This window comes from Gavialis gangeticus, unplaced genomic scaffold (genome assembly GCF_001723915.1).
Source record: "Gavialis gangeticus isolate Ggan-Ray unplaced genomic scaffold, GavGan_comp1, whole genome shotgun sequence".
Taxonomy (NCBI): Eukaryota; Metazoa; Chordata; order Crocodylia; family Gavialidae; genus Gavialis; species Gavialis gangeticus.
The window spans coordinates 43,613,226-43,640,110 of record NW_017728994.1 but is presented as its reverse complement, the minus strand read 5'-3'; the positions used below and the strand labels follow the sequence as shown (position 1 = coordinate 43,640,110).

Here is a 26,885-nt window from a genome sequence, read left to right as displayed (position 1 = left end):
GCTTGATTCTTTTTTCTTTATCCGATACTATACAGTTTGTTTCTCTATCTCTGCCCTAAGTATGATGTACACTTATGAACAGGATCTTTGTCAGAAATGGATTTTGCTTCTAAATGAAATGCTATAAAATCTTGCCATATACTTCTGTGTTCCTACACATGATGGTAGAAAGATTTTGTGTACATCTGTCCCATGTAATGTGAAATATTAATTATTGGGGAGAAAGAGCAAAGGCTTTAGGTAAGCAACTTGATATTTCTTTTTGTTTGTGATGAACACTCACCAAGGCAATGCTGAAGTTCAGCTTTTGGACTTTGTAAAAATAACAGTGTGTTTTCATTTTCAACTTCTGGTAGGGTAGAAGTTACTTACAAGATTCATCAACATTCATTTGTTTTTCTTAGTGGTAAATTGGCAAGATAATAAATTACTTAAACTTCATGCAGGCACATATCTATTCTTTGGGCACAACACTGAAAGCAGCAATTGAGTATGTGATTGAGCCTGGGACAGAATCAGATTTTGGCCAGGATCTTCAGACTCTACTGGAACAAATGCAAGAAGAAAATCCTGAAGACAGGCCAGATATTGAGGTAAAATAGGCAGTTTTTGGTGGGTTAGTTTTAGTTTTTTGACTGTGTTAAGTTCAAGATTTTTACTCCAGATCATGCAACTGACCTGAAGTAGCTCCTGCTTTGGGAAAATTCCACCTGTGTATTATAAAGGACAAGGAGGACAAGGTACTGATAGTAATGGTAGTTCTCAGTAGGTTGTATAAGGAATTTGAATCTATATGTTATTTCCTCTGAAACATTACTTCAGATTTGGGGCAAATTAAAGCTATTAAAACATCTGCTTTTGAACAAAGACTTTAAAAATAAGAACAGAATACATAATACTATAAAATATCTATAGTACAACTCATAAATTCTATTTTGATGGTATGGAAGGGAAGGGGGATAGTGGTATAAATAATGTTAATTTGGGCATGTCTGGAGCATTACTTAATGATAAGTATTTAATTGCGCATCTCTGGCCATCTACCTCTGATTAGACCTGATGGGTTTGTTTTTCTTAACATTCTAAATGTTCATACTCTATAATTATTACTTGTTGGTATAGCTGTCATTCTTTACAGAGATTCTGAGATGCATAGGATTTTGCAAGGCAATGTGTTCTAAACCATTTCTATTTTTAATTGTCATTACCTTTCTCTATTTGACTTCTGTGTATAAACTCCACTTTAATACCTTTTTTAAAAGAAAAGGCCTGGCTCACATTAATAACAGTTCACCTCAGGACTGTGCAGCCCTACACCTATAATACTCTACATCAATTTAATGGAATCACTGATCATTATAAAATTGTCCATTGATTTTCATTTCTGACATTGAGTAAACTAATTATCTGCAGAAACTTTATCTACCAAAAAAAATTACTTAATTTAAGCTTTACCTAAGTTTGACCTTTACCAGGCATTCCTACTATTTCATCTTCTTAAACTCTGGTATAGAACATAAAATAACTCTGTAGTTACCCATGATAGAAATAGAAATGAATGTCTGTTCACTAATTTAATGTAAACCCAGAATATAGTGCTAAATATAGGAGGGCCCATTATAATAATGTTGTCTTAGCAAGTTTAGATATATTGTTTATGATAGCATGATCATTTAAAGCCAAAACTTAGTAGTTATTTAGTACACGTATGTTCTAAAATTTTTAACTCTATTGTCTATAGAGTATCATATCGTTATGTGAAGAAAAATTAAAGCTTGCTTCCTCAAGTAATATTTGTCGAAGTCTATCTGCCATTGGAAGAAGGGTACTTTCAATTGAATCATTTGGTGCTTCCCAAGGTAAACGTAATATATTTTTCACAATTCCTAATGTGCTTATAGAGAAATCAAAATATGCTATTTGTAAATATAATGTTGTACTCCATCCTGCCATTTTGCCTAGAGAGAAAATGGAATTTATTAAACAATAACTTCAACCATCAAATTGTCTGTGGATCCTGTTTCATTTCCAACACTTAGTGGAAATAGTTAACTTACTCTAAACAATTTTCCATTCAGATTTGCAGTGACTGTATAAAATTGTGCATCCCAACTTAAAAATGACTTGTATAAGTCATTCATGACTTGTATAAATAAGAAAGCCTTTTATTTCTCTACTGTATTTCAAATTCTTAATGACTTGTGTGTATGTGGGGTCAGGGAGCATAACAGAAAAGACTTATTAGAAGAGAAAAAATGGTTTAAATGTGGTTTTTAATATGAACATCTGTTTTTTGTATCTAGATGGCTGTGATAACATGTGGAACGGAAAAGTGTATCAGAGAAGTTTGGGATCTAAATTGTATTCAGATGAAAAAAACAGTATAGCAGGTGATTCATATACTGTGGAAGATGTGACAGCTAGCTGTTGCAGAAATGCTTCTATAGAAAATGTGAGTGACCAAGAAGATGGTTCAAAGGTAATACATATGGATCTGGATAATGAAAAATCTCAACATTCAAAAACAGCTACTCAAGTTAAAATGAGCAAAGAAGATGACGAGTATGTAATATATGAAGAGAGTTTTGCTAATATTATTTTGGACACACAACCATGCAGTACCGACATGGAAAGAGATGTTTTTAAGAAAAGTTGTTTGAGAAAAATGAAAACCTTTCCAAAGCTACCACTCAATGCTACAGATGCAAATAACTTTTTCACATCTATAACAAACAATGGACCAGAAGCTAAGAAAAATCAGTCACTAGCACAAGAATCTCTGTTTGTAGACAATAATAATGAGGTTGCTCCTTTAGAAGGAAAATTTACTCAAGTTAATACTAATAATCTTCCAAGAATTAAGCCAAGGAACTTGGAAGTTCTTGGCAGTAACTACCAAGTTACCGATCTTCCATTAGAGGCATCTTGTATATGTACACAGGTCTCTGGCATGAACCTAGAAGAACACATGCCATTCCTTAACAGTAAAAAGAGAACATTTCTTTCATCCAGTCATACTTTAGAATTTTCCTATGCTACCTCTGATACTCCAAATACTCTTGGTACACTAAAAAGCCCAGATCAATCAGCTGCTGGAGCAAAAACAGACAACTACATGGCTCTGGAGGACTGTACTGAAACTTCTCAAGGGTCAAATCAAAATTATTTATCATATTTTAACAAGATGGATTCAGTGTTAGCACCAAATCCCAATGGGAACGGATATGGATCAAGCCTAATTAGTTCTCCAGTAATAAGCAACGGTATGATGAGCGCAAACAATAATGAAGATAATCTTTGTGGAGGCAGTGTGTCAGAAATCAAAAGTAATGAGCAGGTAGTAAAAACAAAATCTTCATTATATAGTTGCTGTCACTTCTGTGGAGAGGAAATGACTTAAATATTATGTATCATCCACTTCCCCAAATTAACAAAGCTGTAGACTACAACTTCACTAATCCACATACTTGAGAAATCATAGTACAACTTTAGTCTGTCTCCTTTTCTCACCAAAGATTTAAAATTAAGGGGCAGAAATGAAGTGTCTGATGATTAAGTTTTTGTTGTTTAAACATTTTTACGAACTCTATTAATAAGCTTTCTAGTATCTTGCCACATAGCATTAAATTACAGTGGTGGTTAATGAAAATTTAAATTGTTAGTGCAAGCCTGGCCTTACTGAAATTGGAGACAAACATTCCACTGACTTCATTAGGGCTGAAGTTTTGCTCTTTTTTGTTTCCTTATAACCCCAGGAGAGAAAATATTTCAGAAATTTTAGAAATATTGATCTCCTCTATGCTTCTTTATATGTGCCATGATACATTTCTTAAAAGACTTAAATTATTTACATGTGCAATGTTGAATGCATTGTCCCAGAAAGTTTCACTTCTATAAACAGCCACATAAGCGGAGAGAGTTGATTCCTTCAGTGTATTCTACTTGGTAGTTCTAGCAATATTACCTCTTACCCTTTTCATGGTTTGCATTCTCAGAGTGGACAAGTTTGTTCTCTGACTAGAGTGTTTTCTCTTGTGCCACACTTGAACAGTCATGAGCAACCCATGTAATAACAAAATTATTGACTAACAACAGGGCAGCTTATGCTTTCCTAGTTTATTCTATGACTTGCACAAAGTGAAAAGACAAATGTTTAGTTATAACTCTTGAGAAATTTGCTTCGTTTTGGGTTTTCTTTTTCCTTAAAAGATTCTCTAGTGGCAAAACTGCTCAGCTGGTCTTGCCAGTCTCTCTGTGTCCTAGCAGGTAGCCTCTGAGGTATTATAATTTCTTCAGCCTGGAGAGTAGTAGATAATTGACATCTGCAGATGCTCTAATGAAACAAGGCTCCTAAAACAGCAGTTGCTATCATGGAGATTTTATATTATTACTTTCTGTTACCCCTCTCCTCAAATAGTCTAAATTCATGAGGGATACCTACTTTGGTGACACCTGCTTTCCATTTAAACCTTGTGGGGTCTCATTTTCTTGGACTCTTGATGAGATTGATTTCTTTGAGGCAGTTTCTTTTGTCTGCTTTTCTTTGGACCTTCCCTGCTACCATCTCTTAATTTTACATACTCATTAGGGGTAGAGAGAGCTCCAGTGCCATTTTCATATCTGTCTTTTGATGCAATGATACCTCTGGATGTCACTGGATCTTCTGGATAGACATGAATTTGCTCTATTTTATAGACGTGTACACAAGTGTTTAATGTGTAGCTGACTCATTCTGGACATAAAATGGCAAGTCCATTCACCTGCTTATTTTTCTAATCCAAAGGAATTGGAGAAAGGTTCTTTAGATTCCCAAAAATACTTAGCAGCACACACATGCTTTTTGCAGCAGTTCTTTTTTAGTATACCTGTGCTGATCAGCATGTTTAAGGATCTATGGAATATCAACACCTATATTTCTAATATTGTCCTTTCTTTAGCCTACAGAGGTTTAACAGAAGTCGTGGCAAATGTAGCAGCAGCTTTTAGAAGAAAAGGGTTGCAGATATGCTCTCTACTAAATTAGTAAACCTAGAGATACAAACCAATATTCTGACCTTTTTCACTTGTTGCCTACTTAATCTAATATGGGAATGTCAACAGAAATTTTTGACACAGAACCTCATTCATTTGAATTCACTGACGCACATATTTCTGTCAGTGGAAGGAATGACCAAAGTCAAGTCAGCTATCCTACACTTCCAACCGTTACAGCTGTTTGTGTATTTAGAGAATGCAGATGCTACATGGCATAGTCTCTTGCTTCAGTGTTGTAGCAAGCTCATTTCAGGCTCTGTCAACAATAATGAATGTGCCAAAGCCAGCTAGGAGCACAACTTCATCTGATTAATGGGGAAAAAGGTCTTGCATTGCTCTAAAACTTGCATATTGAAATGGAGCTTACATGTATCTTCATTTGCTGCTGTTTGCTCTAACAGTGCAGTCTGCTTGGGTAGATGAAGACACTTAGAGGAAAATGATCCTCCTCAGAATTAAAGCTCACAAAATGCAAGGTACTTGATTTGCTTTCCTGAAAATTAGATCAAGACAGACAGTCCTTGTTTGTATGGCAGCATTTGTCATTTAAACTAAGTGTTCTTTTTCCCGTTGCCATCTTTGGATGAAACCTTTTGTTTGGGCAGAAAGAACCTCCTTTGCCTTAAAAACTACTCATCTTGCATTATAAAAATAAAAAATATGTTCACAGACAGCTTAAGCAGGGAAATGGGCCCTTCATCTTATTGTCATTTGCTGGTAGACAGCTTCCCCTTTGTGGTGAATAACTAAATCACCTGGCCTACCAAACTTATTGGCAAAATTATTGATGAATTTTGCGGGACTGGGATTTCATCCTTGATGTTGCTCCCATTACCGTAACCATTATAGTAGTATTTACAGTCTGATCTGCAAAGAGCATTAGGTTGATGTCTAAGAAGCTGTAGTTGGTGCTAAATATTCATAAGTAGAAGTTTCTCATTTAGAGACTGACACTAGCATAGGCCTGTCTTCAAAGGAGAATCTTTACTTTTTAGAGGTATTTTTTAAAAGCTAATAATTATGCATAGTAGCAGAGGTAGTTTTTGCACCTTGAAGTTTTTGAAACAAGGCAGCCTTTATCTATAAAGCCCTCCACTTCATCTTTTTTAATTTTAATCCAAAGTGATCTTAAGTATAAGCATCCTTCATGCCTAAATGCCAAAACTTTTTTTTCTTCCCCCTTCAGAGTCAGTTCTTATGCCCATCTTCCAACAGGGTGTCTGTTATACTTAGTCTGAACACAAGACCTAAGAATTTGCTCATTTACAGCATGGGTACAAAGAAGATGTGAAGTCTATCTGAATGTACTTTCCACCTTTTGGGCTGAATGGGTAATGCATTTCTAGACAAATTCCAAAAAGCTGCTGTTTACCAGACATTATACAGAAGATAAGTATATGCCTGCAAATGTAGTTTCCAATAATACAGTTACTAGGCTCTGTCCTCCAAATATTCCTTATTGCTTTGAGCGGATACCATACAAGTCCCATCTAGGTAGAGATTAACCTTGTCCACTCTGGAGAATAGGCAGTTTTTCTTACCTGTCAATAATATTTCTCCAGTGGACAATATCTATTTGTGTAATGCCCAAAGCTGTTTCATAATATTGTGTGCTTTACTGCCAATTGGCATTACTAAAAATACTTGCTTGCTTCTGTCCTGGTTCTGCAATGTATCTTGTGAGGGCACTCTTAGTAATTTTTATAATTTTGCATGCCATAAATAAACATTTTTCACTTCAAGCTTGAGTGGGGATCTTTTATTTCTCTAACCAATTTCATTCCAATCAGGTGTGTCTCATTTCTAAGCTTGTAATATTTCTCTGTTCTGCAACTGCTAAGGCTTTCGTATGAGAGAGACTAACAGGAACTGTGAGGGCACTTAAACATTTTTCTGTTGGTTACACCATATCTAGTCAAGTGTGACAGAAGTGAAAACCCATCTAGCTAGAGAATGGCATTGACTATTAGAAATACTATTTGCAGGTAAGAAAAATTGTCTATTCCCAGAATAGTGACGTCTAAAATAGGGATAGTGTTTTGTTTTATTGCCTTATTATGGCTATTTAAAAGATGCCAGTATGTGGTCATATAATATATTACTATCCTTGGCACACTTCCAATAATCATTACCCTACAATGTTTGTGTGTGTAATGCTGTTATCTACAGCTAATAAAACTTACTAAACATTTTTTCTTTAGTTCCTTACCAAGATTACTCTCTCATCAAGAGAGAGAAGTAATAAAGCAAGAAAAAGTCATTTAATATGCAATTGTAGGTATAGATTCATAGATTCATAGATTAAGGGTCGGAAGGGACCTAGTAGATCTTCTAGCCCGACCCCCCGCCAGGGCGGGAGAACAACAAAAAACCCCAAAAAGAGAAATGGGACTCAAACGAGTCCAGCCAGGTAGGCATCCAGCCTCTTCTTAAAGACCCCCAGGGTAGGGGCCAGCACCACTTCCCTTGGAAGTTGGTTCCAGCGATGTATGAAACTGTGGCTTTCATATTTCCACTGTAAGGTAGAATACTTTTACTGAAAACTGAACAATAATTCATTTTTAACACACGAAGATAAGTTTTAGAAACCTGAGATATAGTTTGAGAAAAATATAAGAATCTAATACAGGCAACCCCTGCTTAACGCTATTTCGCTTAGCACTGTTTCTCTATAACACTCATTTTAAATTGATACCTGATTCCACTTAGCGCTCAGCAAGTTTTGTTATAATGCTTGCTTGGGTCGTTAAAAACACTTGCGGTCACCATCTTGGGTTGTCAGAGACTTTCAGTTTCGCTTAATGCTTGTTTTGCTTAACACTCAGTTTTTCAGGGACCAGTTAAGAGCACTAGGTGGGGGTTGCCTGTATAGAGAAAATGAAACTTTTGTTCAGACTTAAGACTTAAATATTTAATGGTTCAGTATCAAAGTGATCAGAGTAATGTACAATGTTGCACAGTATAGTATGAGTTTGTATAAACACTGAATATAACTCTTTTGGATTTGCTTTGCTGAAATTCTCATGAGTATTTTTTTAAAAGGTCATAGACTTAAAACTTTTCTTAAGTACTACTGGCTGTTTGAATCTGTAAAGCTTTCAGTCAGATTGCCAAGATTTTGAAATATAGGAAAATTAGAATAGGTAATGGCAAACTCCTTATTTCAGAGTGATATGTGTAAAAGGATGCAATACAAGTCTTTTTTATTCCTCATTTGAGCATCTGTTCACCAAAACACAAACATATTCAGTGTGAGTTAAGTGAAATTTAAGCATGGAATTTAACATAAACATATGCTTGCATATTCATACTCAAGGAGGGAAGGAAGATGCTAGTTCCCAAACTTTTAAGTCTCAGTGGAATTAATTTACTCTAGTAAGCATATTGTGTGTTCTGATATGCAAATATCAGATATTAAATAATTTACATGAAGAGCAGGGAGAATTAAGCAGATTTTTGAGGGTTTTCCCCTCTTTCTTATTTTTCTTCTCCATAATGTTAATGCATGATATTTGGAGCATTCCACTGAGTGGAAACCACCTCTTCAAGTATCTTAATAATCCAGGAGCATGAGTAATCTTTGACATGGATAGTTTTGAAATATTGCATAGCCACCCCCACTTCCCCTCAAAGCAAAATAGCAATGAAGGTCATAACTCCTGTACTTATACATCCCTTTCTCTGGGACACTTGGCAAAGAAATGCAATAAGCCTACAATACAGATTAAATAACATTCACTAACTTGTAACTTGCCTGCATCTTTTCTTTTTCTGTCCTCCAGCCCTCATTGTTTATCCCATTCTTTTCCTGTGCTTAACTGCTGCAATTGAAAGTACTTCTTGTCTATCATGTACTTTTAATTACGCTCTTGTCTTTCCTTTTCTCTGAGACAGCTTTTCCAATCCCTATGATTCTTGGCTCCTTTTCGTCCCCTGTTCTGTTGTCTGCCATTGCCACTTGCTTTCTCCCCTGTGGTAAGCTTTTTTTCCCCTTTGCTATCCTTATATTATCTCTCTCTTCCTGCTGTATTTAAAAGTCCTTGCTTTCCTCCCTCCCATCATGCAGTATATACCTCGGAGGTAATGCAGCATATACCTTGGAGGTAATGAGAAAATCAAGTGTCTCTGTTTTCCCAGAATGTGGCTAACGTGTATTTTCCCACATCATTGCAGCCCTTAAGGTAGATCCTAATGCAGCAGACATATAGGGGGGCTGGGCCATTTTTTTTCTTTTCTCTTTGCCGATTGTTCCTTAGCTGCTTCTGAGCTGAAAGGCACTTGATATATGGAGCAGAAGAAGCAATCGGAGGAGTCAAGAAGAGGAAAGGCAGTATCAGCTGTCTGTGCAACAGCTGTGAGAGCCTCTAGAGAAACAGTTCCCAAGACAGGGATTGCAATGTTTGATTCCTTGGAGTCTACAAATATTCTGTGCCGCCTTAATTAACAGGGTGCAAGGCTTCACTGTTTCACCTGTTTCCCAGTAACTGTCCCTAAATGCCTGCAGTTACCCAATGGTAAGTGAAAGCTAATCCTGGGCAACTAAACACTTCCTCATTTAGGGGTAAGCTGCCCTGGTTTAGTTGTCACAGTGTGGTAGAGTGGACACAGACAGTTACTGTAGAAAAGCTGAGACATTGGTAAGTTCTACCCACTGATAGTTGCAGGCTTATGTACAATGGCACTTGTATATACAGCCATACTCAATCATGACTCTGTGGTTGTGCCTAGAAAAAATTGGGAACTGTTCTCTTAGGAAACTTCTGCAGTGTGGGCCAAATCTAGTCTGTGGGGCCATGTCATCTGGTCCAGGGGATTCCCCAAGAGCTCTGTAAATATGGCCACAGAAAAGGTGACAGCATTAATTGCCACAGCTCTGGGAGCAATTAATGGTGCAGTCATTTCTCCCACATCCAAATTTCCAGATTTCTGGGGAGCCCCACAGGCCATGTGACAGCCCTGTATGCAAGATCTTTGGGTTAGGCTGTGGCTGGATCTGAGGTGTGGGGTTGCTCCATGGGCAGATCTGGCATGTGGGGCCCAGCCAGGCTGCCACACTGAACCGTACCTGCAAACTAACCCCATGTGCTGACCACAACCACAGGATCTGGCCTGCAGACTGGCACCAGGCTGCTGATCCAGCACATGGCACCAGACGGTTGAGCGCCACTAGGATAACACAATACCAGTCTCAGATTTGTTGTCTGTTGTTTACATTGTAACAGCATTTGGTTTTCTGCATATTGGTTCATATGTGGCAGATTTCATTCTCACTGACTGACTTGTATTCCTTTTCAGTTGCACTAGAAATATGTGAAGAGAAGCAGCTGTAGAAGGGCTGATGTTAGAAATTTTGAAAATGAGGGAAGCTAGTCATGTTCCCAGCTGCTTAATGTCACAGCACTGAGGGAGCTCTAAACATTATTCCATAAGTCCACAGCACTGTCAGTGCCCTGGTGGTAGTAGCTCCTAATCTATTATCTTCCTACATTTTCAAAGCTCCTAACCAGTTTTGGGGCTACTACTAGCACAGCTGTGCTGGTGTGTATAGAAGCAACATTGCGTACAGCAGTGGTTCTCAACCTTTTTTAGACTTGAGGCACCTGTTGTTAGAATTGACACATCCGTTTTCAGTCATTTTTGACTATGGAAAAATAAGAGGGTTTTTTTCTGTTGTAAAGAACTCAGAAAACCACAGCAGGTCAGTGTTTTTAATACAGACTTCCTATTTGAAACACCTGGGGTTATCTTGTTAATCATGTTTGCACATGTAACCGTGCTAACATTTTGTGAAACATTGCAGCACCCTTGGAAAGATCTGCAGGCACCCTTTGGTGCCTTTTTGGATCTCAGTTGAGAATCACCAGCTTAGTTGTCCGGGTTGTCATATTAGCAGACCCAAAACACACAATCCCTTTGCATCATCGAAGGGTTGGGCAGTTGATCTGGAGGCTTCTGTTAGAAGCCTTGGGCACATTTACATGTTCATTAAGGAACTTTTGCTAATGCACGTTAAATTTAATACCTCCATTGTGAGGTACTAGAAGAAGGAGCATTAGCCTATTTCAATGCACATGATTTTTGTGATGCTTTAATATGCATTAAAATAGACTAATGCACATTAAAGTGCACATGTAAACATGCCTGTTGAAACTGAGGGGAGATGGTCAGTTTCAGGAGAGCTGTGCTGTAGCAGTGGGCACTTAATGAACATTGATTTGTTCCCATTATATTAAACATAGGTATTTACGTACTTTGGATAAGTGCATCTCTTTTCTTATTTCTCTTTCTCCAGAGGCTATGTACTTCAACAGTATTAGGTTCTGCACTAAGTTTGGACCCATCTCTCCCTGTAGTTAGTTAGCTGTGGGTTGTTTGTTTGTTTTTTAATCATGCTACCCTGGTTATGTAATGAAGAAAAAAATGGAATACATTTTCACATGGTAAAGACAGACTACAAAAACATAACAGTTAAAAATAAAACTTACTGGTTCACCTTTTATTCATACGTTAAAAAAATTGTTAGGCCAGTGTATTTACCAAACTTGACAGCTACCTCATGGTGAATGTCAGACTGCCACCAGGATTCCAGGTATGAGATTAATGTGGCTTTCCCTTATCTTTCCCTAAGGCAGTGGGGGTTTTCTGCTGATTCTCATTAGAACACTTTTAAAGTGCAACTTGCATCATACTATTGTAATTGCATTATAGTGATGAAAAGCCAGTTTATGGCTCATCAAGGTATGCTGTCATAGCATATATTATGAACAACTGGCTGCAGTAGATGTGAGTACAGGGATTTATTTATTTATTTTTTGTAAGGAGGTGGTGATATACTGCTATCATATCTGAGGAAACTCAAAACCTTAGCTCTGGCAAAGCATGCAAAGGTTATTTTTGCTGCAGAAAGTACCTATTAAATTAGAGTTAGTATATGCCAAAGACCATACAAGCAGTAAGCAATGGTTTCCATGTCTAGAATTTATTACACTGTCTAATAACCTTTTCATGAGGTTAATCCCAAGCAACTGCTGTTAGTGCTCTGTTTAACATGTCTTGTATCACTTCCCAAGCAACATTCTGTTGCACAAAATGTCTAAAATTGCAAAGCACCAACAATGTCAATTCATTATATAAAACAAATACTCATACCTAATACCCTGGGAAATATTAATACTTACGAAGGAAGAGTAAATATCTATTCTATTGCTTCAGTACAGTATCTTATTTGTACTAAAATAATGGACCAGGTATAAAAAACTTATTTCAATGAGCAGCTAATGCCATTTTTGTAAGTCAAATTGTCAGCTAAAAAATGCACTTTTGCTTAAAAATAATACTGACATTTCTTCTGTCAATGTTGCTTAACTTCTTTCACAGAAGAAGAGATTTTCATGCTGTCTTAAGGTAAGACCTATAATGTAACTGTCAAGGTAAATCGGGATTTGTTTCCTTCCAAAACCGCACAGCTTAGATGGTGTTTCTAATGATTCATTATCACTGATGTGCTGTAAAGAATCTTTATGTTGTGATCAGCCGAGAAAATATCAAACAGTTTTAGGTCTCCAGACAAAATTTCACCCTTTTGAAATTGAATTTGAATTGCAATTTTTATTATACACTTCACAACTTGAAACTCATTCATACATTATTAGTGCAAAGATTTTTTTTTAAAGGAAAAACGACAACAATACTTACTAATAGTAGTTGGAGTAAAACACCTTCTCCCAATGCCTTGTGAAAGTTTGCATTTAATTTAGGTTTCTTTTTGGTAAGTGTGTTTTATAAGCATTTTAATTTTAGAAATATTGTTGTTATAACTTTTCTCCCTCCCTCACATTTTATTTTCAGTGGCTGTCTCTGAAACTACTCTTGTCATGGCATGGTAAGCCATTGAAAGACTATGAACTCTGGGCATTATGCCATGAATGCTTGCTTGCACTGCAGACTTGTACTGATTACCCAGGTAGTGTCTTTTACTGTTTCTTTATACTATACATGTGTATTAACTGCTTAATGTTTTACTTAGATTGCTGATGAATCTCTATATGATGGTGTTTTTTGCTCTGTGTGAATAAATACATAAATTATGTTTCTTCTGTAATTCAAATGAATCCTGAAATTATAAATGACTGTGGTTAACTTCAGATTTTTATGCTGTTAATGTAAGCTTCAATAATGTAGACAATATTGGAAGAAAGTGTGTGGGGTTTTTTTCTCCCCTCATGACTTTGGTGTATGAGTAAATTAATCCTTGGTATCTAAAAATGGAATAAATCAGCTTAGAAATTTTAGGAGTGAGAATCCATTATATGCTGTTAAGAAGCCTTCATGACAGAGGAAAGAGAGGCTGTAAGCCTCTGCTTGTTGTCTTGCCATCCTGGATTTGTTTGGGACGCCTGGTGTTGGGGGCCCCTTTAATGTACAGCTGCTAGAGATGTGGGTTTTCCAGAAAATTTTGAATTGGAAAATTTTCCAGAAATTTTTCCAATGTCCAACATAGAGTGTGATCTGTTTTAGTATGTTTATTTGACTTACATTTAGTAAACAGAACTAAAAAAGTAACCCCATGTTAATTTTATGTCCCCAAAGCCACAAGTATTTGAACTGAAATATTTGATTAGGAAAAAAATTAAATACAGCACGCTTAATGTGGTTAAACGTTATATTCAAACAAATTCAAAGCTTTATGTGGAAAGAAATTATTTTTATTGGAATACTTTTAAAAACGTAAAGACGATGCACAATAGCATGTACTTCCCTTGCATTGTTTGTTTAAATTTAAAGGGAAAAACGAACGCACTGAAAACTGTTGACACTAATTTTAGCACACCCAGAGAACTGTGCATGATATGCTGTGGTTGTCCACTCATCTACTTCAACAGTGTTTAACTCTCTTCCACTGAAGTCATTGCGGCACTTTCAGTTTCACTGTCATTATCTGTAGAATCACTTGCACGACTTATTAGTTCCATTTCAGAATCAGATTGAGGTAAATCTGATTCAGAACTACTTGAACCACGTTCTCTTTTGCTAAAGGATTGTTTTACCAATGAATCTATGGGTAAGGGCAACTTATCATCACACTTCATCTTCACTAATTGTGCTTCTGACTGATTCTCCAGCAGCAAGAGATTTTGAAATAGAAACGAGCTTAGCGGTGTGTTCATTTGTTAGTCTGCTCCTCTTTTTTGTCTTGATTGAGCTGCAAGCCTTCCAGTTCCATTCACAAGAAGCTGCTGTTGGTGGAATACTTTGGATCCTTAGAGTAATCCTGGACAACAGTCAAGTGTTACAGTATCCCTTCCACCACATAAGAGGAGATATATTCTCTGCTGCCCACCAAATGATGTCTTTGCTCCAAAGTTTTTTCTCTTGTGTGGTACTCAGTAATATCTGTTGTCACGGCTATTTCATCAATGTTGGGGACATTCTTAGCTACTTCCATAATTGTATCAGGAGCCATAGATAATTCATCTTCTAATAAATGTCCTCTGTATTGAGGATCTAAAAAACTTGCTGCCAGGTGAACTGGATGAGAGCAAAACTCAGATCTGTTAGTAAACATTTGTTTTAGTTCTTTTTTGGATAGAGGTGAAGAAGTGAAAAGCTCGATTAAATGTTCATTCAGTTGTCTGAAAATCTCTGGAATATTCTTGGTGTATACTCTTGGAAAGGATCGGTGTATCACCTTCAAGTTTCTGAATTGCCATTGAAACTGTTAGTAGCAATTGAATGTTTCTTGAACTTCAACCCAGAATACACCGTTGTCAAGACTGCTTCCAAATGTTCACGGGAATAATCTGGCATACTGTGTCATCTATTGAAGCACACTGCAAACGGTTATTTGTGCACAGTAAACTATGTAAACACTAGGAGTGTGTGAAATGGGCCCTATTTGATTTGGATTTGGATTCAGCCCTAATCAGGGACAGTGATTCAATTCGTTGATTCCAGTCACTGTCCCTGATTTAATTTGGTCCAATCTGAAGATTCAGTGCTGATTCGGAGAATCAGCAGTTCGGACATAGACACAGCTTTAAACGTTTTTTTTCTACGTATGTTGAGGTACCAGGGGTGGCTCATGAATGCTACAATACTGGGGCAGGTGGAGCGTCCCACGGGAGCACGGGGGGGTGGCTCTGCATGCTCAGCAGCAAACCCCCAAGTGAACCAGAAGTACTTTGGATGCAGGGTGAGCCTGGGTGCCCCCCCCCCGGACCCAGGAAGCACCAGTTACTGAGCCAGGGGGACATGGGGGGGGGGGGGCCCTCAGCACACTCTCCGGTGGACTCGGAAGTGGGCTGAAAGTGTTTCTGGTCCACTTCCAGGTCTGCTGCCTAGTAAAGTGGGGAATGCTCTGTGCATTGCAGCATTCACAAGCCACCTGCTACCTAGAGGTATGTAGAAACAACATTTACAGCTGTGTCTATGTCTGAATTGCCGAATCTTTCCGAATCTCTCTGAATCAATTTGAAAGGTTCCGATTTGATTCTGAGAGATTAAAGGGTCCTCTGATGCAATTCGGATTTGGAGATTTGGCCACTGAATTGGGTCAAATCTCTGCTGAATTGAATTGGGGACCGAAGCTTCGCACAACTCTAGTAGACACTTTGTAGCCGAGTCCCATGTAGTTTCTCCTGGCAATAAAAGTGCACTTTCCTTCCCCTGCTTCTCTTTCCATAATTTCTTCAATGTCTGATTAGAAACATGATGATTGTTGAATACCTTCACAGTTGCTTTGCAGTTTGCCAATATTGTCATCATTGTATTCACACTTTTACTATGTCCTTTGCCAGAAGATTGAACCCATGAGCAATACGGCCAAATAGTATTAAATGAGGATACTTTGCCTTTCATTTTTGCCATACAGCTTTCATGTTACTCATGTTATCAGTTACAAGGGCTTGTGCCCTGGAGGGACCTGTACTTTCAGTCTCTCCGCTCAGTTATTTGGCTATGTATTCACCTGTATGATGAGAAGATTTGGTAACAGTTGCTTTTAGGAATATTGCTTCAGGTGTTGCTGACATAATGTTCAATAAAAGATTTATGTATATCAGCCCATCAATCTGACATCAGAGTCAGGGATTTTGCTCGACCAATCCTTTGAATAACCATTGTTTGAACTCTGTCATACTGTCTATCTAATAGAGAATGTGATATGTGATAACGTGACAGTAACTTATATGATGGACGAATTAGTTTGTGACGTTCCTTCCAATAATTGATTTTTTTCAGTTATGGAAAGAGGTGTATCACTTACAAACATAACTTGAGCTAATGTCTCACTTGCTTTTTTTTTTTATCTTCTTTTGACATTTTGTCCACAAAGCTTGACAAAAAGCTTGACTGTCTTGAACAACTACTCATTAGGGGTGTGCGAAGCTTCGGTTGCCGATTCGATTTAGAGAAGATTTGACCCAATTTGGAGACCAAATCACTGAATCTCAATTGAATTGGGAGACAAAAAAACCCCTCGGAAACATTCAGAAAAAGATTCGGAGATTCAGTGATTCAGAAGGCAGTCTTGCCAGGAAACGGAAACTAATAATAGGGAGGGGTAGCAGGGGAGGAAAGACTGACATCTGTAGCTGGCCAGTGACTGTGATCTTTCCCTGAGTCCCCTTTCAATCACAGTGCAGTGGGGGAGGGATGTAGAAACAGCACATCATCCTCTGTCTGTAGGCTTTCTGTCCCTTTTGTGAGTTGTTTCTGCCTGAGCATTGGGAAGGCCCCGTGTTACAGGCTACCATCCCTGCTGTTTTCATCCTGCTGTGTCTTAACACATGCACAAAGTCACAAATGTTGCACGTTTTGCTTTCAGCAGTTTGAGGTGTAGTGTCTCAGAAACCCCTGCACCTACCTCCTTCAAACTTGGCAGCCTTCATGCCCTCAGAAGGGGCTACCATCTCTGTTGTTTTCATTCAAATCTCTCAAACAGTGACAAAATTATAGGTAATTCAGCTATTCCCCATTTATAGTTTATGGCTGAATCACTGAATCTCTCCTAATCAGTGCCGAATCTTCCAAAGCTGATTTGGAAGAATTGTTTCCAACTGTGATCCGAATCTCTGAATCAAATCATTGTTCTCTGAATTGGCCGAATCCAAATCGAATACTTCCCTATTTGCACAGGCCTACTACTCATGGTGGATCACATATTTGGTGACAGTGATCTTGAAAGTGAGGATCCTGCTGCTTCTTCCCCCAGACCTGGCAGCTAAACATTTTCATTCTCCATTTTTTGCAAATCTGATATTTCATTTGCACTACCAAGTTCCTGCAACAAAAGGAGGAAAAGTTTTTTTTATTTTAACCTATCCTGGTCTGGCGTTATCTATCAGAGGGAGAAGAAGCAGAAGGGAGCTTCCTTCCCCCCTCTCTGCCAAAAAGAACACTCTGCTTCTCAACTTGCTGCTCAGTTGCCCTGGGACTACAGAGCAAAAAGGAAGTATAGTCTGGCTTCTGCAATCAGCCAGGGGACTAAGCTCACTCTTCTGGGTTGAAATAGTTAACTATTTATTATATCATTTTAAAAAATATATATTGTTAAGTCTAAGCCACTTTGGGTTCTTAGTGCAAACAGAAAAGCAGGATACAACAATTTTAAATTAAAAAAAAATAGTCCAGAGTTACATTAATAACTTTTAAAATTATAGTGTTTTAAAACTATTTAGATGGTAGTGGTGCTAGATGCACTATTCTGCTATGTGGTATTTAATATATTAATTTGTTTACTTACGTAAGATTCCTGCAGTAGACTTTTCTCAGATGATGTTGTTCCACCAGTTGGTTGTTAGCTTTCTGTGTATGGATTGTACTCTTTCAGGACAGTTTTTACATGTTATTAAATGTTTCTTCATTTTTGTTGCATTGTTAGCATACTGCTGCCTGCACTATTTATGTCTACCAACTTTCTTCCTTTCTTTAGTGGCTTGAAATTCACTATAATGATGCCCCACACTAGTTTTTTTTCCTGATTAGGCATTATGATGACTACTTCAAACCAAAAACACTAAAAAACTAACAGATCTTATGCAAACACTTCCAACTTTCCCAACTCAAGAAAACAAATGAAACACTGCTCTGTGTGTTTGCTGAACTGAAAGTGAAACAAAAATTAATCTCAGATTTAGTTTTGGTTTTGTTCTCATTTGCAGGCTGAGATGAAATAAGAATTTTAGCTTTGGTTTTAATGTGACCTGCACAGCCAATTAGGTGAATTCAGAACTTGATTTTTGGGTTGAAGTATGTGAGTGTATTTATCCTCCAGTTTATAAATCAATAAAATATATATATGTACTCTCTCTCACACTTCCTAGGGATAATCACCTGAAAAACATTAATTACAACTTTGAAACGGCCAAACTTGCCTAATATTGCATTGGAATTTATTTATTGTTACTAATGAAGCTTATGAGACAATGAATTTTAGAAAGAGAAAATTTCCTACAGACAAATAAAGCACTGGAAAATTTTCCAGAACATTTTGCATGGAAAATTTTCCACCCCACATCTCTGACATCTGCCTCACTGAAATTTCAACCTTGCTGTGGCACTGCCCATGGTACATTCATAATGCCAGATTCTAGAAGAATATTATCAGAGGGCAGCTTTACCTATTCTTTTATAGGTTACAGAACTTCATCCACCCAGAAACAGGCATTTTAAGATCCTTTTATTCTATGTTCTCAGTCTAAGATGGAATAGAGAGGCTGGAGTGGAGAGAGGATTTCATGAGTGTTCTAAATTTAAGGATAATATCAAATGATCATTATGCTGATATAAGCTGCAAAAGCTTTTTCTGAGACAAAACAGGCTTCCTTCCACACACTCTCCTTTGCTTTTTCTTGATTTAAAAATTCCATTTACACGGTTGGAAATGAGCAGTGCAGGGTAGGGGACAAATAGGAAGAGGGGCAGCAGCTATGGCCCAGACTCAGATTCTGGACCGGGCCAAAACCAGAACCACAGCAGCTGTCTACGTTGTACTTGAATCCATGTTGAATGGGGGAAGTGGAGAAACTAGTCTTAGATTTGGATAAATATGGAAGGTTTATGTGCCCTTCAAGCCCTGTTGCTCTTGCTCACAGCATTTAATAACTGTACTGCTATAGAGAGATTATTTCAGTACTATAGTACATAGTCCTTACGTTTGGAAAGACTTCAAAACACTTTGGATACAGTCAAGTGTATCCTAATATAATATGCTTAGCCAGTCTGTACTCATGGTGTTTCCAGAATAGATTAGTCTTTAAGATAATAAAGTAGATTTGTGGTTTGGGATCTGTACTTTGCTATCTTATAAAAATGAAATCAAAGGTTTAGATATTAAGGTTGTGACACGCAAACCAATGAAGTGAGGTAACTTCTATAACATCTTTTAGTCTTTGTTCATCTTTCAGGGTATGATCTTAAACTAAATCTTGTTCTTCACATTTAAAATCCTTCTGTTTCTTTGCCAATTCATAGAGAGGGGTTTTGGTGTTGAAGAGTATGTCTCTGCCCTAGAATGCCTTAAAGATTCCTAGAAGTAGTAGAAGAAATATTTAGAACTGACTATTTTTAATAATCTTTGAATACTTCTTCCAGCATATCCTTTTAAATTATCATTCAATTTATTTTCATTTTTCTTTCAATTGAATGTTATGTATTTTAAGACCTTTTTGTTTCAATGTAGACATGCAACTGGTTAGGTGATGTGTGATGATTAATTATAGGAAAATGGAGATCTAGAGATGGAGATGGTCAAAGCCATTAAGTGTTCATATCCAGACACTTTAAAAAGAACAGTTTTGTTAATAAAATTCCCTTTTAGGAAAGACTTCCCCTTTTCCCTTTTATAAAATAGGAAGTAGTCCAAGTGCAGTATCACAAACCATATTGAAAAATATATCATCAAAAAAAATTACAACCTGAGAGTTTCAGGTAGAATTCTTTTTTTCCTGTTTGGCACATGCAGAGTGTGATGTTAGAAAAATACACAATTAATAGTACTTGTACTGTCCATTACATACTGTTATGTAGGGAAGTAATACATTTATTTTTAATGTGTATATAGACCCATTTACAGTAGCTTTATTGTTTAACAGGCTTAGTCCAGAACTGTTGTGAAAGAAAGCTGTTTTGCTGTTTGAAAAAAATATGCAGTGCAGAGTTACTGACTGTAATTGAAGCTAATAGTTGCAAGAGTACTTGATATATAAGTAGCCCTAAAATCTAGATCTTACAAGCTGTTCTGTGGGAAGACCCTCACTGACAGCCTTTGGGATGTGTTTTGGGGTGCCTGATATCTATATAGATTAATTTATAGTTTGGGACCTGAGTTCCCACATAAATACATCTAGACCACTATGATAAACTAGTGTGTGCAGCCTGTTCCCTGGCCCCCACTTCAAGACCTACATATTTTTAAAGGTAAAACTAAAAACCCATAAGAGGCACTAAATAAGACTTTAACAACATGGTGTTACAATTTTGTATTATAATTCGCAATGAATCAGTAAGATTGCACAAGCAAATTGAAAAAAATGTAAGTTTGCAAATAATACTTCCATCTGAATTATTCCATCTAAAAGTCTCATATCTACTAATCCATGAGGTTACTGTAACTAAAATAAATTACCGAAAAAAGTTGGGATCTTTTCCCCTGTAATTTCAATTTTGCACATTTGGTTGCACATTCAGTATAATTGCCTTCACTCATTTATTGGTCCACTACAGCCTATTGCACAAGCCCAGTGATACCACTTGCACTGTCCTATAGCAGTGTTTATGTGGCAATTCTTCTAGTTAAACAAAAGGGTTTTTTCCAGTAACAGCAGCAATAAAGCTGAAGCAGAGGCATAGCAAGCTCCTGCAGTGCCCTGGACAGTGCTGACTGCTGCGGGGTGGGAGGGGATTCTTACCAGCCCCAGCTCCCTCCACCCTCTGGTGGCAGCAGCTGCTGCTGCTGCAGTAGCAAGGGAAGAGGCTGCTACAGCTGAGGAGCAAGCTTGCTGCACCAGGAGCACCAGACTGCTACCCCTCCCATCCCCTGGAAGTCTTTACTTTTTCTCATCGGATTAGAACTAAGGGTCTCATCCTACAAGTGTCTGTAGGAAAAACTTGTGTTCATTAAGCCTATTTATGTGCATAAAGCTACATGAACATGAGGATTTGCAGGACTTGGCTCTAAATTGTAAAATTCCCTAAGGAATTCTGGATCAAGCTTGCTGCCAGACATGCCTACAGTTGCCTTTCCAGCACTGATAAAGATTGTCTTGCCTGATACCAATAGCCAAATATTCACCAGGCATATCAGCTGATACCAATCTGAGAACAGATTTACAGGAATGCAGCCAGGCAGTGTGGAGAGCAGCGCCCCACAGGTAAGTCTGTGGAGGTAAAAGGGTTTGGGGGAGAGAAGGGGCACATGGGGGCAGATCAAAGCCCCCACAGTGAGGGAAGGATGAGTTGGGGCAAGGGCTAGCCCTGGGGGCACTGCCCGGCCAGGGCAGTGAATGGGACCCTAGGGCTGGGGTGGGGAGTGGGATGGAGTTGTGGGCAGCTCATCCAGGAGATCAGCATCCCATTTAAAAATGGTGGTAGTGGCACTTGAACTAAAGTTTTCAAATAAACTTTAGTTTAAGCACTGCCACCATCATATGTAAGCACAGGGACAATTTGAGAGCTGAGCAAGGCAAGGGCAGACGCAAGCTGCCAGTTACAGGCTCAGGTCTCTCCACCCTGCTGCCTTTTCCCTGGGAGCCCCACATTGGCCACGCATCTCTTGCCCAGCTGGCAGCGAGAGGCACACCTTGATGCTGCCGCTGCTGTTGGGTTGGTAGGGGACGCATAGCCAGCGTGGGGCTCCTGGGGCAAAGGCAGCAGAATGGAGAGCCTTGAGCCCACAGCAAGCAGCTCCCATCTGCCCTCACCTCATGCACAAATCTGGGGGGCACATGCCCCCCATATAGCCCCTGGGGGTGCATGCAGTTGGAGGGAGCTGCTCCCCCCATGCTCCCTGGGCAAGCTGCCCATGGCTCTGTCCTACTCCCCACCCCAGTCCTGGGTTCTATTTATTGCCCTGGCTGGGCAGCACTCCCAGCCTCTGCCCCTGTCCCACTCTCTCCCTCACTGTGGGGGCCTCAATCTGTGCCCACCCATGCCCCTTCCCTTTCCCTCCACAGACTTACCTGCAGGGCGCTGCTCTCCACACTGCCTGACTGCATTCCTGGCCATGTGCATGCTGCAACTGTGTGCATGCACATAGCACCCAGGGCCCCAGCCAGAAGGCATATTCCATTTATTGGTATTTTGTTAGCTACACTGGCCAAAAAAAGCCAACAGCCATTAATGTTATTTTTCCTTTTATCAGTGCCAATCTGATATGGCACTAATATATTGGTGCACCTCTATTTTTCAGCATTTTGTTCAGTCCCCTTGCACACTCAGTTTTATTCTGCAGCAATTGAAACCCTTGACATTACATCTTGGAGTAGTTTTTAACTACTTTATTATCTGGTTTGTGTCACAAACTTAGTTTTATTTCATTGTTTGCACAGAAACTTTATCTGTCCTATCGTGTATGAGTGCCACTATTTAATTTTTTTGAACAGTATTTAATAATTATTAGCTACACCAGTAAATGCAACTGTTATTCAAAGGGCATGCTGTGTTATAATTATGGTTCTCTTGCTGTTTCACAGCATGTTTATGTTTGGACTCGGTTCTTATTGACTGCCGTGGAAACATTCTTTTTGCACCTCCAAAAGATGAAGGTAAATTGATAAAGAGCATATTTTTATTTCCTTTCTGTTTTTGCAGCTGGAAGGACAGCATATATGTTATTTCTTGGTTTTGCTTTTTCTTTTTTTCTTAGGATCTTATGACACATTTTATTTGGCTCCTGAAATTAATGAAGAGGATATTGTTACTGAGAAGGTAATGCCACAGGATGTGAGGTATCTTGCATATGTGTAGCTATATATCTTCTAAAAAGACAGTCATGTAACATCTTCTTTTTAGTGAAGCTAAATATTCCAACATTCAAGGACTAAAGTATCAAATGTTTGGGGCATGGCGGTGGCATGTATATGTAATACCCCTCCATGGGGCACTAACTGCTGCTGGCGGCGATTTGTAGAACCTGAGGGCACCAGCTAGACCCATCCTTTTGGGCTCCTTTGGGTTAACGAGGAATCTCAGGATCCTGGTATGGGGATACCTCCAGTAGCAGCACTCTGACAGAACAGGTAGCTATTTACAATATTTATTATTTACATTCTAAATAGATATGTATGAATTTATATTCAGACGTTTACGTACACATGTATATATTCGTATACATACACCACTATCTCTTCTAAGGTTGAATTTATAACTCAATTAATTTAGGGAATAGTGCTAACGAACATCAATGCTTATAAATATGTAACTTTGTAACAACACATATACTCATATAGGTAGGTGATCACACCCCCAGTAGAGCGACAGTAGGTCTATTCCCCATATAGTAAGGCAACCTGTGCATCCAAAACCCAAAAGAAACAAAAAGGGGACATCCCATCTTTGCGTAAAATGCTACAGTCCCAGTGGATCTGTCGTAGACACCCAGAATAACAGTCTTTCAGTTGACCACTGTGGTCTTGAAGTCAGCTTAGTTCAGGCAAGTGTAATCAGGTGTGGATGCGATGGGAGCTCCCTCAATGGCCCTGGGGCTCTACTCCTGATACCAGCTGGTACCCTTGCTTGGCCTCCTGTAACAAAAACAACCTTCTCCCCATGACATCCCTGTAGGCCCCTCAGACAGGGCTGGTGGGTCTACTTCCCTGGTTGTTTGCTCCCAGGGTCCTCCTTAACGTTCAAGTTTAGTGCTTCTCTCAGGGGCTCCCCCTCCTGTTGCCCTCAGCTGCACTCACGCTAGCTGAGGCTGGACTCCCCTCTGGGCCCCCCTTTAATCAGACCCAGGACTCACCTCTGGGCTCTGCTTGCTTCCCTCACTTGCGCAACTGGTGGCTCAGCACCTGCAGCCTTCCACACTCGCTGTTCCAACACCCCAACGAGATCCCTGCTGCAACCCCCCAGCGGGTTTTTTCTTTCTTTTTTTTGTTCTTAGTTCCCCAACTATCCCCAGTGACCAACCTTCTGTACCAGATCTCCACGGCCAGCCAATCCTGGCCACAAAACTCAAGGGCTCTGAGAGGGGCCCTGTTTCCCAGGCCTGAAGGCAGAATTCCCTAAGTCCTTTCATTCTGGTGTCCTCACGGGGACAAAAATCTCCCAGGCTCAGCCCGGGTTTTTGCATACCACAGGACACCTCCTACAGGTGGGTATTCCTTCTGTTGCATATAAAATTGTAGAGTACTCTTCCCCTTTTCTTCCTTCTACTAAACTCCAAACGTTGGAGTATCTATTAAATATATATATTCTTAATAGATTCCCAGTTAATTTCTTAAGTCATTTTACAGTAGAAATGGCACTGAAGACATGTTTCAAAATTGGGTAGTTAATGATAAAACAGGTTACCTTTTTTTGTTTTAACTGTTTCTGCAACTAATATGTTTAGTTTAGAAGCAAGATTTTTTTTAATTCAGCCCTACAAACTCCTGTTTATTCTGAAACTCAATAATAACAGGTGTAGCGCAGCATTTTCAGCTCTGATGGGTACCTTTGCAAATATATTGCCCTTCACTAGTCAGGTGTGCAAGTTGGCGTAGACCAAAATTCATACTCTTTTGTGTCTGTCCTGTGCAGAGGAGCACAAACTTACAATTTTTTTCTTTACCAGTAGTTAACATATGACTAATTCTTAATGGATCTGTGTGCACAAGATGCTACACTTGAGTAGTTTTCAGAATTTCACTCAGTTCATAAGAAATTGATATCCTGCAATGAGAAAAGAAAAAACTGCTTTTGAATTTTACTTCAAGCCAGGTTTTGACTTGTCAACCTGGCTGTAAGAAAGAAAAAAAAAGACCATTTTTTTTCTTTCTTTTATTGACTCAAATATTCTTTTCTAACTGAGTGAGTGGCTTTAGTGTGGGCAAGAGGCTTTTCAAAGTCTTCAGGGCTCAAGCTGTGGTTTGAACTAAACCTGAAACTGAAGATGTCATAAGAAGCTGGAAAATCAGGATCCCAAGGCCTGCCAGTCTTCCTTCTTTTAATTTTTTCCTTTCAAATATTTAAAATAAAAAATCTTTCTTTTCCAGGTGTGCATGTTTGTGTATAAGAAGTTGAGGAAGGACAGGGGAAAATGAAAAAATCTAGGGTAGCTATCCACCTCCACACTGTGGTGGTGGAATTACCATTTCCACCACCTTTTGTATGAATGGTTTCTTTCCTTTTCTTTTTCTGGTTGCCCATGTTGATTGCATAATGTTACCTTTCTTAATAGATGTGCCCCTATCACTTTGTGTGTCTATTTAATACAACATACTCATCACTTTCATCTCTGGGTACCTGTTTACCTATAGGATTTCCTGATGGAATGGCTCCTTAATGGAATCTCTTGCAGATAGCATGATATTTTTAGGAATTATTCCCATTTCCTTCCCCCGTCACTCCCATTTCAACAGCCATTTAAAATCTTAAAAGAACACATACAAAAAAAATCATGATTTTTTTTTGCCATTGAGCTCAGGATTAAACTGCTTTGTTTTTTAATCAGCTACAGAACATAACGTTCATAATTTTTTAGACCATTGCCAGAATTTCCAAGAGTTTTTGTTCTAGAAAAAGGACCCTTCCCCTTATTTTCTTTGTCCTTAGATCTGAATCAGAGGACATACCTCTTTCTCAGTGCTTACACTGAAGTGCTTTTGAAAGCTGATAAGTTCTAGTACAGAACAAATTGGAAGCAATTGTTCCATATCACTTAGATGCCAGAAAATTACTCACACCTAAGGCAAACTGTCCTGGTCAGTTAGAGCATACATAGGTTGTACCTCCTGTACCTGCTAAATCAGGTATTTGGTGATTACAGTGTGGAAATTGTGGTGATGCAAATCACATTAAGTGGGTTGAATAGTCATTTTAAAGGAAACAGAAAAGTGGTTAGCCCTGTTAGTGGTTAGCATCTGACGAGGTAGGCCTACAAAAGCTCTTGCCTTTCTGAACCGGTTAACGTCTAAGGCCTTTGACACGCATTATTTTTGTGATCAACTGTTGCTCCCATGGCAACAACTGATTGAAACCGAAGACAGCTGTAGCTGCTGGTGCCTGCGGGTTGCCTGCGAGCCCTTTAAAGTCAGCAAAATCTGAGCGGTTGCAAAGCTTCTCGTGCATGGATGACCTCTACCTGACTCAGGAAGTCTGTGGGCCAATGAGAGGCAAAGCACTACTTGACCTGGTACTGGCTACAGGGGATGACCTAATCGGCGACCTAGTGATCAGTGGGAAGCTGTGTGACAGCGACCACGAGCTGATCACCTTCACCATCCGCTGTAAAGCTGGCAAGTCAGTCAGCAACACAGAAGTCCTTGACTTCAGAAAAGCCGACTTTGACAAGCTCAGGAGGCTTGTCAGTCAGGCCCTAAGGGACCATGACCCCAGGGAGAGGGAAGTTCAAGAAGAGTGGTTGCTCCTCAAGGGAGTGATCCCCATTGCACAAGCTAAGTCTATTCCATCTAAAAGGAAAGGCAGCAAGAGGGCACAGCAGCCCCCCTGGTTCTCCAGGGATCTAGCAGACCTAAAGCTAAAAAGAAAAGCCTACAAAGGCTGGAGGATGGGATTAATCTCCAAGGAGGATTATTCTGCACTGGTCCAGTCCTGCAGGGAGCATACCAGGAAAGCCAAGGCTGCAACTGAACTCCAACTAGCTTCAAGCATCAAGGACAATAAAAAGTCCTTTTTCAGATATGTGGGGAGCC

The 26,885-nt window shown here is 39.0% G+C and overlaps 1 protein-coding gene across 1 annotated transcript in view; it reads left to right on the top strand.

Moving 5' to 3' along the window:
• Window positions 1–26,885, top strand: part of KNDC1 (kinase non-catalytic C-lobe domain containing 1) — a 147,813-nt gene that overhangs the window by 56,415 nt on the left and 64,513 nt on the right. Inside the window, exons 3-8 of the mRNA XM_019502124.1 lie at window positions 447–593; window positions 1,742–1,859; window positions 2,304–3,337; window positions 12,883–12,997; window positions 22,725–22,796; window positions 22,898–22,959. Of these exons, the coding sequence (XP_019357669.1) occupies window positions 447–593; window positions 1,742–1,859; window positions 2,304–3,337; window positions 12,883–12,997; window positions 22,725–22,796; window positions 22,898–22,959 (1,548 nt within the window). The remainder of the gene's footprint in view (window positions 1–446; window positions 594–1,741; window positions 1,860–2,303; window positions 3,338–12,882; window positions 12,998–22,724; window positions 22,797–22,897; window positions 22,960–26,885) is intronic.